General features: G+C 38.4%; 1 protein-coding gene across 1 annotated transcript; it reads right to left on the bottom strand.

Annotated features, from left to right (window-relative positions):
* Positions 1-2597: 2597 nt before the first annotated feature.
* LOC119543182 (zinc finger protein 596-like) lies at positions 2598-11411 on the bottom strand. Its single transcript, XM_037847889.1, has 2 exons — positions 11156-11411; positions 2598-6291 (listed from the first exon to the last, which is right to left on the bottom strand). Exon 2 carries the CDS (start codon positions 4336-4338, stop codon positions 2947-2949), a length of 1392 nt encoding a protein of 463 aa, XP_037703817.1. The 5' UTR covers positions 4339-6291; positions 11156-11411; the 3' UTR covers positions 2598-2946.
* Positions 11412-11839: the final 428 nt, after the last annotated feature.

Here is an 11839-nt window from a genome sequence, read left to right as displayed (position 1 = left end):
ATCCTCACTCTTCAAAGGGATACCAAAACAGGGACACTTCCGGCTTCTGTGGATGATGTTTTCTGTATTTGATTTCTGGAACTGTGTCAGTCGTCTTGGAAGAATGAGGGCAACCCAACTAAGAAGGCAAATCAACACTGTGAGAATTACAGAGAAAAGATTTAAAAAACTGGGTTTCTGATGAGGTTATTTAGTCAGTGAATTAACCAATTCTTGGATCAGCCCCATCTCTGTAGCCCTTATGTGATTTAACAAAAGGCCCTCATTGTTTTGTCACTTTGAGTTGGATTCATATTATATGCTACTGAAATCATTGTAATAGTAGTGTGCCTAATTTCTTAAATAGTAGCTACCATACATAATCTAACTCTTATTAGAGACTCTGATCTTGGGCAACTTGTATAATCTCTCTTTTGCCTCAGTTTTCTCATTTGTAAAATGGGAGCAATAATAGTACCTACAGCATTTATCTCTTCTAAGGATTAAATCTATTAATGTATTCAAAGTGAACAATGCATATCAATGTATGATAGTATTATTTTTACTTAATATCAGACACTAAACTAGGCAACTGACACAGGAATTACTTTTTTTCAGGAAGGTAGGCATTACCATTTTCATTTTACTGGTGAAGAAACTGAAGATCAAGTAGATGAAACAATTTATTCAAAGACACACAGCTACCCTATTAGGAAGGGATTAGTGTATCTCCATTTTATAGATACAGAAATTGAGGCATGATTACACAACCCCTCTCTATGTGGTTGCCTAGGCAACCTCGTTTCCTGCTGTCTTCTTCATTTCATCTTTACATGAAATATGTAAGTATGATATTAGCTGTTTTTCATATGTGCCCTTTATTGTTTTGAGGAAGTTTCCTTCTATGCTTAGTTTTCTAAGTATTTATATCAAGAAGGGGTGTTGGATTTTGTCAAATGCCTATTCTGCATTAATTGAGATGATTTTTTTTTCATTTGTTCCATTAATGTAGTGTATTACATTGGTTGATTTTCTTATGTTGAACCACTCTTGCCTATCTGGGATAAATCCTACTTCATCATTGTGTATAATTCTCTTAATGTGCTATTGGATTCAGTTTGCTAGAATTTTTTTTGAGGATTTTTGCATCTATATTGGTAAGGGATATTGGCTTGCAATTTTCATTTCTTGTGGTATCTTTCCTTGGCTTTGGTATTAAGGTGATGTTGGCCTCACAGAATAATGAATTAGAGTGTGCCAACATCTTCTTCAATTTTTTGGAAAAGTTTGAGCAGGATTGGTGTTAATTTTTCTTGTTTGGTAAAATTCCCGTGAAGCCATCTGGTCTTGGGCTTTTCTTTGTTGGAAGGTTTGTGATTACTGATTCCTTCTCTTTACTAGTTATTAGTTTGTTGATAATCCACTTACACATCATGGATTATCAAAAACGACAGGGTCATTCTTTTTCATTCTCCATTCATTTTAATGGCTGAACAGCTTCCCTTTCTATGGATGTAACATATTTATCCAGTCTTCTATTGCTAGATATTTGAGCTTTTCCTAAAATTTTACTATGGCAAACAATGCCACAATAAATATCCTAGCCCGTATATCATTTGGTATATGTGCAAGATAACTATAAGGCAAATTCTTAGAAGTAAATTTACTGGGTCAAATAATAAAAAAACAGGCAGAAAGTGAAGGAAAATTTCAAAACTCTATCGAAACAGTCAAGAAATATTTCCCCCAAAGTTCCATAATCCAACGATAGCCTTAAATTCTGAGAAATTTGAATTTGTATCTACAGAGAAATTAGTATAAAGAACAGATCAGATCATTCTGGTATTCAAAGAAACATCACCATGGAGTTTTGAACAGCGTGGGAGAAAACACTGTTGTGGGAAATCTATGAATCATTCATGAAAATTTATATCGATTCCAAAGTGAACTCATGAACATTTAGGACTGAACCCCAAACAAATCCTTTCTCATATAAAGGAATTCAAAAGATTTACCTTAGTATAAAATATGATACATATTAAATTTTCTTACTTCTAAGTTATCTGTTTATCTATATTCCATTCATCATTGCTATTTACAAACATGTTAACTCTATATAACAATTATGACACATCATCTTGGGTTGCGCATTTTTCAGTTAACATTCAAAGTTATTTTCCGATCCAACCTAGTCATAATTATGTTTACAGTTCTATAAAAAATAGAATTGACCAAAATAATAGAATTTTCAGCTACAGCTTTTACATCATAAGTATTTGCAAGTACTAATCTATTGAAAAGAACTTTAAATATACTTGCCTACTACTCATTACAAAATTCTGCATTCAACAGTCCCAGCTTACTTCACACTCCTACATTTTTACTTAATGTTTTTCATTAATAGGTCATTAGGCAAAACTCTGAACTTATAGTTTAATTATGTGGTAAAGCACTCTTGTTAGATGTTTTTCCCAGTCTAATATTCTTGATGTGAGCTCCAGCTGAAGGCATTTTCACTTTGATTTTAGGGTTGACATTTCATTAGTATGAGAACTTTAACAATGATTAAGGAATTCAAAACCACTGAGGGCTTTCCTTCATTCTGTATGCAGGGAATATTTTATACAATGTGAAACCTTACATATTTTACAAATGTGCTGTAAGTAAAAGATTTTTCACGTTTTTTTTTTTTCATTGAATACTCCCACAAACATTATCTGTTATTTCTCTAGAGTTTCCAGCTCCTGATAAAGACTTTCTAGTGTGATTCCCTGGTTGAGGAGTTATTCCTACTTTCAACTATTGTGCACACCAAGGCTGGAGCTCAACTGAAATCTACTACAGGTAACTACATACCTAGGGTTCTTCCCAGTGTACTAAATCATGTTTAAGTATAGATTATATATAAAGACATTTACATAGATAACATTGACATAGAATTAACTCCTGTGTGGGTTCGTTCATTTTTTAAAAGGTTAGGGCTACAGCTGTAGACTCTTCCATATTCACAACATACTTGGTGTGAGATCTCTCATGTCGTCTAATGGCAGAACAATGTCTAAAGGTTTTCCCACAGAGATGACATTCATATGGCTTCTCCCCAGTGTGAGTCCTCTCATGCTGCTTAAGGGGAAAACATTGACTAAAGGCTTTTCCACATAGATGGCAGACATATGGTTTCTCTCCAGTGTGAGTTCTCTCATGTCTTCTAAGGGTACAACACTGACTGAAGGATTTCCCACATAGATGGCAGACATATGGTTTCTCTCCAGTGTGAATTCTCTCATGTCGTCTAAGGGTAGAACTATCAGTGAAGTCTTTCCCACATATATGGCATTCATATCTTTTCTCTCTAGTGTGAATTCTCTCATGTTGTCTCAGGGTAGAATACTGACTGAAGGCTTTCCCACATAGATGACATTCATAGGGTTTCTCTCCAGTGTGAGTTCTCTTATGTTTTATAAGGGTAGAACACTGAATGAAGGCTTTCCCACATAGATGACATTCATAGGGTTTCTCTCCAGTGTGAATTCTCTCATGTCGTCTAAAGTTAGCACTATTACTGAAGTCTTTCCCACATAGATGGCAACCATACGGTTTTTCTCCAGTGTGAGTTCTCTCATGCTGCCTAAGGTTGGAAGATTGACTGAAGGCTTTCCCACATAGATGACAGCCATATGGTTTCTCTCCAGTGTGAATTCTCTCATGTCGTCTAAAATTAGCACTATTAGTGAAGTCTTTCCCACAAAGATGGCAGCCATATGGCTTCTCTCCAGTGTGAGTTTTCTCATGTTGTCTAAGGAGAGAACTACTTCTGAAAGCTTTTCCACATAGATGACAATCATATGATTTACCTCTAATATGGATTTGCTGATGTTGACTAAAGGATGACTGGTCATTGAGGGCTTTTTGAAACTGTTTGCTCACATAGGGTTTCTTTCCCATGTCAGTTAATACATATTGAGTAAATGTGGAGCTGTGAATGAAATCTTCTTCCAAATCATTACTTTCAAAGGGATCCTCTGCAATGTAAGAAACCTGCTTTGACTCGATGGTGGATATGTCCTTCTTGCAGATATGTTGCATGGTTATCATTTCTTGTTTCTTATGGTCATATTCCCTACTTGGACTTTGGCTTTGGAGAAATCCTAATCCTTCTTTCCACAGTTCCTCTCCTTGTTCTAATTGGGAAATCACATCTGATTTGCAGAGCTGATATCCCACAGATACCAGATAATTAATATTCTCTAGCATGACATCTCTGAACAGCTTTCTCTGGTTTGTGTTCAGCAAAGCCCACTCTTCCTGGGTGAAGTCTATAGCTACATCATTGAAGGTCACTGATTCCAGTGGTTGCATTGTCAATAGTTCCACTGCCAACAGTCTTCCTCTGGTATTTCACTCTTAGGCAGTCCAAGCACTAAGCAGACAATGCAGAACCCAGGCAGACAGGGAAAGACAATTCAGCCAAGCCTCTATTGAGGATGTTGTCACTACACTTCAGAGCTCAGAGCTTCTTTCTTTCTCTAGCAAAAGCCCTGTTTTGAAGGTGAACTTTTTTCATGCCATTGATAATTTCAGGAGATAAGTAAATTGAACCAAAACTGCAGGAGACAGGGAGGCCAACTAGATTCTGAGGTAGGCTCCAGCTTCAGAACCTATGTTCCTCTCCCAAAGTCCTATACTATTCAGCTTCTTCTCTGGTGAAATGCTATCTCTATTTTGTCTTCCTGATGATATAATGATAGATGTGTCTTTCCTGCAGAGATATCATATGGTTATTACTTCTCTTTTTTTTTTTTAAAGGCCACTTTCCCTGCCTCAAGTCTGGTTTTGGAGAAATCCTATTCCTCCTCTCCAAAATTCTTCTCCTTGCGTCAATAGGGAACATACATCCGATCTGCAGACTTGATATCCCACTGAGACATATGACTGAAAATCTCTAGCATCATGTCTCTGAACAGCATTCTCCGTGATGTATCCAGCAAGGCGCACTCTTCCTGGGTGAAGTCTACAACTACATCTTTCAAGTTCACTAACTCCAGGGGTTGCATTGTCAATAGCTCAGATAAAAACTGTCTTCCTCTGGACTTCCATCACAACCAGAAAAGCAGTAGTCAAGCAAAGCCATGACCCTTGGAGATGGAAGGGAAGACAGAGAACTCAAAGGGTTCATGCGAGTGGCTTCACTTTCTATCTTATATCCAGAGTCATCAGCAGTCACATTTAGTTCCCATCATGATATCCCAAACTGAGAAAGTAAAGAATAAACCACATGGGAACAGTTCAGAAAATGAAGGCTCTGTGCTTGCTATTCATGAAAAAAAACATCTTGGAAAACCCACAACAAGGTCCTTCTTTAGACTCAAGTGCAAAAAGGAAGTTATTTACTTACATAGACCTGGCCCCAAGTAGTCCCAGAGCTGAGGACACCTCCTCCTGCTACATTTTAAGCTTTGACTTATTACAGAAACAATTCTCATAGATAACACATTTGTAGTGTTTTTCTCTAGTATGTTTTCTCTAGTGGTACAGTAATAATGAATGGTCCCTCAGGCCTTTCCTACAATAATCACAGGTATAAAGTTTCTCCTCTGGTGAGCTCTTCAGTATGTGAAACAAAACGTAAGTGGCAACTGAACACTATCCCATACAACATACCTATGAAATTGCTCTTATTGTAAACAATTCTGTGGTTTCATAATGTTGAGTGTTCATGGAAGCTCTTGCAATATTCTTCACTTTTGAAGGGCCTCTATTAAGTACGTGTTCACCCCGGATTTTGTAATACTGAGTGCCTATTCCACATGCAGCACATTGAAATCTTTCTCTCCTGAGTGGACTCTCTGATGGTGAATGATATTCAACGTAGTTGTGGGATTTTCATTCAACTGGATTTCTCTTCTACGTGAGATTTCTGTTGGTGATTAATTTCTGATTTTCATTCAAAAGCTTTTATCGTACTATTTAGAGGAATTTTATCCCACCAAATTATTTAATATATTCTTGTAAGAGACCTCAGGTGGGATTCATGAAAAACCAAATAAGGTAAGTGTTAGCAAAGGAGTTTTCTGAATCTCTTCTTGAGAGAACTTTCTTTCTCACTACTTGCTCCTCCTCAATGGGGTCTGAACACCAAAAGGGACTTTTTTTTTCTCTCAGAGCTTCTTGGCTCACAGTTCTAATTCTCACCACAGAATTCTGAATGAATTCTCTTGAGGCAAGGCGAGAGGATTCTCTTGAGTATCCCAAAACCTTTTGCCTTGAAAAATTTTCTGAAGATCACTTTTCTTTTAATTCTGATGATCTTTTCTGAAAAAAATGAAGAATTAGTAACCAAGAAGTGGGAAAACCTTATTTTGAAAGCTATAGAAATGTGGACTTGTATAAGGACTCCTTGATTACTGAAATATTTCTAACATTAATTCCAAAAGCAAGTAATTTAGGAATTTCTGAGATCTTAGTTATCCCTGAAAGCGGTAGTCTGAGAATTAGGCTAAATATCCCATTTTGATAGTATGGCATTTTAAATTCAGAAATCTGAAAACTGGAGATATATATCATGATTCCTGCTAGAATATAAAAATAGAGTTATGATAAAATTATATAATTTTTTAGATCTTGAAGAAATCAAAAGAAGATTTAAAAATGACATCCTAAGGAAATATTAAAGAAGGAAAGCATCTGAAAGAGGTAATAATGGCAGATTTGAAAGTTGCCAATACATTAGAATACACTTCCCTGCCCCACAAGACAATAAAGAAGGGATTTATAATATTTGGATTTCTCTTTATACATTTTTAGAAAAAGTTGTAGCATCATTCATATTAATATGCAACTGGTATATGACACTTCATAAAGGATGAGGTAGGATTCTAGCCCTCATATCTATTACTGAAATATAGTAATTTTATTTTATAGACCAGTTTTCATAATGAAAATGTTATGATAAAAGGGAATTAACATTCCTAAAATAAAGCTGTTTCTTGGGACACAGATAACTTGTTTGAATGATAGGAAGATGCTATGTCTATAATAGTGCTGGTTATTAAAGGAAAAGTAAGGCATCACTTGAACAAAAACAAGATGTAATCAAATATTGTGTTTGCTCAGTGGTGCTTGGATTTCATAGTCATACATCTTTTGATACAAAAACTCCTGTAGGAAAAAAAATGTTAATGCAAGTTTGGAATTCTCTTTTCTTCCCAATTGAAACAACTGTTTTATAATGATGGCAAGAATTTTCTTAGCAATATGTTTATCATATGATAGCCAAATAGACTGTGCATTTACCATCTGTGATTAAAAGTCTGTTTTTCTCATATCTATGCAGGAGGACTTAGAAATTATGGAAATTATATAAGCTTTAAAGATATGCCTTCATGTACTCTTTTGTTTTCTTGCCTTGACTAGCCTTAGTCCCTAGAACCAGGAACTTATTAATCTTTCTATTGTATATATAGCTGCTGATTGGATAAGTGGATTCAGGGCTCCTCTTGGGGCCAAGCTATCTCCTTCTTTCTATAAGATCCACTGGGAATACAGGTTCCAAAATTTTGATTTGTGGAGAAGAGGGGAGTAAGAGACTCCACTTAAGCCTTGAACCTTAGAAATATTTGCTAACTCAGAATTAACCAGAAAGCACCTATGATGGGAGTTCTCAGACACTGACTCAACCATTAATGATTCACATTCTGCCACCTCTCTTTACTTCTAGGGCTGGGATGAGGCTGGTGAAGAATAGGCCCAGTGGAATTTCAGAAGCAAGATCAGTATTAAAGTCCCAAGATTGTAACTATCCTACAAGATTTACCACTGATCTCCCTACATAAAATCTTTCCATAATCTTCATAATATTCTATTTATAAATTCCTCATTTTTTCTTTCTTTAGTTCAATGTTCTCTTCAAACAGTAAAAAGACAAATAGCTATAGAGATATAAAAATATACAAAGGTAAGTAAGCTGGGATTTAATACCTCAGGAATGTGGTAGTATTTCCTGAGTCATGTGCTATTTGACAGAGAAACCAACCTCTTTTTATAACCCAAGAGTTCTATGGAAGTGATGGGAAGGGGTCTAGTTAAGAGGAAACGAATAGGCAACAAGTGAAAGAGATTGGAAGCCAAGCGGAAGGTAAGAAGTTTGCTCAAGGAAAGATAGGAGTGGGCAGAAGGAGCAGAGACTTCCTATTAGCACAGACTTCCCCTTAACTGATGCAACACTGCTCAACTTTCTCTGTTAAAGACCTTTAATTTTTTTCTACTTAAGGGTTATTAACTCTGATTTATTTCAAATTATGGCCAACTCTTGCTTCATGGAACAATGTTAACCCAAATCTTTATCCAGTAAAACAATATCTCCACAGGTTTAGTTCTACTTTTAAAAGATATTTTGCTTCTCCATTCTTCCTGAAAGAAAGACATGGCCGAGTCCTCACACATTGCCATATTTGTGGGCTACCTCCTATATACATTGATCAGATGTGGTAAAATTGGGCTTCTAGACCACTGGATTCTCCTACAACTTCAAACATTTATTTGTCATTCAGCATTATATTTATTGAGTTATTATTCAGGCATGTTTTTTAGATTCAGGGGATGTAGCAGTAAACAGCACAGACAAGCCTATGCTCTTATGGAGTATAGACTCTGGAGGAAAGAGAAGTCAATTAACAAGTCACTATATAAAGAGGATATTATCAGACAATAATAAATGCTGCACTGCTTTAGACTGGGTTGTTAGGAGATGAGCTAAGACAAGAATGATGTGAAGTAGCAAGTGTGAAGATTTTGGAACAGAGAGTTCCAGGCAGACAGAACAGAAACTGCCAAAGCACTCAGTGGGGATCAGCTTGGCAGGTTGAAGGAAAATAAAGACCAGTGACTGGACAGCAAAATGGAGAGCAGTGCCAGTTATAAGCAGAAGGTGGCCAGAGGACAGTTGTGAAGGACCTATAGGTCAGGTAAGGAGTTTGATGTTCATTTTACATGCATTGGAAACAGAATTCTCTAGAGTAGAATTCAGAGATACTACTTAGCTCAGAGGACAAATGCAGGCCAGGGGGAGGCCAGCTTCTAACCAAACAGATTTTCAGAAATGCAGTCTGGTGCATACAGGAGCTCTTTGGAAAATAAAAATCATCCTCATTTACATGCTAGCATCCCACATTCCTGTTACATACCCCTGATGACCATATACTTAGGGAAAAAGATTTTTCCACAGAAGCTTCTCAAAATGCTTTTTCCTTTTCAAGTTCTTTGGCTACAATTCAGGGACATTTAGGGACCTGAGAGAAGCCAAATTCATTACCCCTGAATCAAATGTCCCTTCAACCATGTGTTATGTGCTTTAATGCAGTAGTCTCATTTGCATTCTACCACAGCCTTATGAGAAAATATTATTATCCTCATTTAATTTTAGAGCAATTAGGAATCTCAGAGAAGTAATCTGATTAGGTAAGGCTTAATGATGGAGTTGGGAATTGAATCCTGGTCTTTCTAAGGCCAAGGCCTTTGCTCTTTCCATTTCCCATGCTGCTGGGTATTGCTCAATTAGGAATCCAAATCCTAAAGTGATCCAGGGAGGAAAGAATGAAATTCTTTAATTCCATTATACCAGAGGCTAGTGTAGTACTGATAAAAGTAATCATTAGGAGTTGGAGGTGGTGGCAGAGCAGAAGAAATGGGAGGGGTAATATGGCTTAGGCTGGACTGGAGGAGGATACAACTTAATATGTATACTTCACCAATTTCAGGGGTTCCAGGTTCCTTTGTCACTGGAAATTCAAACAGCTATTCCTTCCTTCCTGAGCCTCACAGGAAGGGTAAGTTCTCTCTGTATAGCCAAGCTACATGAGATTCCTGAGAAGCAGCAGATTTCAATCCATCTAGGCAGAAAGGTCAGATTCTGACATCACCTTTCCCTGACACTGCCTCCCTAGCCTTCATTCACCCTTAGAGGTGAAAAGTTGATTTCTACACTTCACTGGCTTGCCTGGAGGTAAACTATGTTATGGGTTGAATGGTTCCCCCCCCTTCCCAAAGGATATGCTCAAGTTTTAACCCCTGTTCCATGAAAGTGACCTTATTTGGAAACAGGGTCTTTGAAGATATGATTAATAAGATGAGCCCTATTTCAATATGACTGGTGTATGTATAAGAAGGGGAAATTTATACATAGATGGAGACAGACACCAGGGAGAAGGCCATATGAAGACAGAGGAGGCAGAAATTGTAGTGATGCATCTACATGCCAAGAAATGCAAAGGATTGCCAGCAAACACCAGAAGCTAGAAGATGAAAGGAAGGATTTTCCCTACAGTTTCAGATGGAGTATAGCCCTGCCGACACCTTGATTTTGTACTTCTAGTCTCTAGAACTGTGAGACAATACATTTCTGCTGTTATAAACCACTCAGTTTGTGGTACTTACAGCCTTAGGAAACTAAGACATCATGGGAGAGCCTGGGTACTATTTTTAATGCTGCTGCTAGGTAGCAGTGAGATTTGTGACAGGGCCCTTCATTTATCAATTTTCTTGGAGGGAGCTGGCCAAGATCTCCTGCAGGGGTTGAGCAATGGCAAAGAAAAGACTTTCAGATCCTCTTACCATAGCATATATTTCTCCCTCCCAAGTCCCTACCCCACATTGGGTAATCACTTTTACTCCAAGAAAACTTTACCATGTTAGATACAACAAATAACAAACACCTCCTGGATTCTTTGGGCCAAGCACAGTGCTGAGCGCCCTCACCTATTTAGGCCTTCCAGTTAGCACCCTCAGGGAAACAAAAAGAAAGAAAACGAAACCAAACGGTATCCCCCTGCCCCCTCCCCCAAATGTTTAGGTGAGTGAAACAACAGTCCCAGCCAGATTCTGGAACTCTCAGCAGTTTCAAGGAAAGAAGCTGAAGGAGAGTGGGGATTAGTTCTTCAGGAGGGTGAAATTAAGGAGGCTACCAAATTATACCCAGACTGTCTGTAGCCTCCCACCCACTTTTCAATTCTTCCATGTCTCATTAATAATGAGCACAACAGCCTTTTCTCTCAGAAGCAAATGACTGCGATTTCATTTTGGGAGGAGTCGCCTCTCAGGCCCCAATTCAGACTCGGGACTCGAAGGCCCTGAAACTACACCTCCCACAAGTCACCGCGCCGCTTCCGATCCCAGAACTTACTTCCCAGGAGGCGGCGCGTGCTCTGACCGTTAGCACAAGATGGACAAGCTTGGTCCGCGGACTGGGCTACAAGACGGGCCAGACTCACTCAGCCTTTGGGGCACGAAAGACGGGTTTGCAACGTCAGACTTTTACCCATTCCAGGTGCCCAGTCTCTCTCCAGCACCCTTGCGGTCAGCTCCGGGGCTCTGCACGATCCCTTTGTCGTATGTCCGCGGTGCTTCCAGGAGAGGAGTCCTCTGCGTGCCTTCTCGCAGCCTTAGGGCCGGAAGAAGGGGCCAGAGTTCAGGGAAGGGGTTTGGCGAAACTGCACGGAAATTATTCGTGCAGTTTACATAATTTTAGTTTTTAATAGGCGGGGAGAAGATTTCGAAGGGGAATGAGATTAGCAGTCAATTTCTTAACCAATCGTAGCGTACGACTATGTTGCAGCTCTTAAAAGCCCGCCCCATTACCATGGCAACGACCCAGGGACTAAAGCCCTGCTTTCTTTCAGTTTCAAATCAACAAACGGTGGTAGAGGTGTACCGACTAAGATTAGGTCCTTGCGCTGAAGACGCAGAGGTACAACGATTCATAAAACATTGCCCTTGTTCTCAAGCAAGGTACTCTAAGAAGTGCTTGTTGCGATGTATGCTATGGGAACAAAAAGCAAGGACGCCTAACCCAGCCTGTAATATTGAG

The sequence above is a fragment of the Choloepus didactylus genome, chromosome 8 (genome assembly GCF_015220235.1).
Source record: "Choloepus didactylus isolate mChoDid1 chromosome 8, mChoDid1.pri, whole genome shotgun sequence".
NCBI classification, from domain to species: domain Eukaryota; kingdom Metazoa; phylum Chordata; class Mammalia; order Pilosa; family Megalonychidae; genus Choloepus; species Choloepus didactylus.
This window is presented reverse-complemented; position numbering and strand designations above follow the sequence as displayed.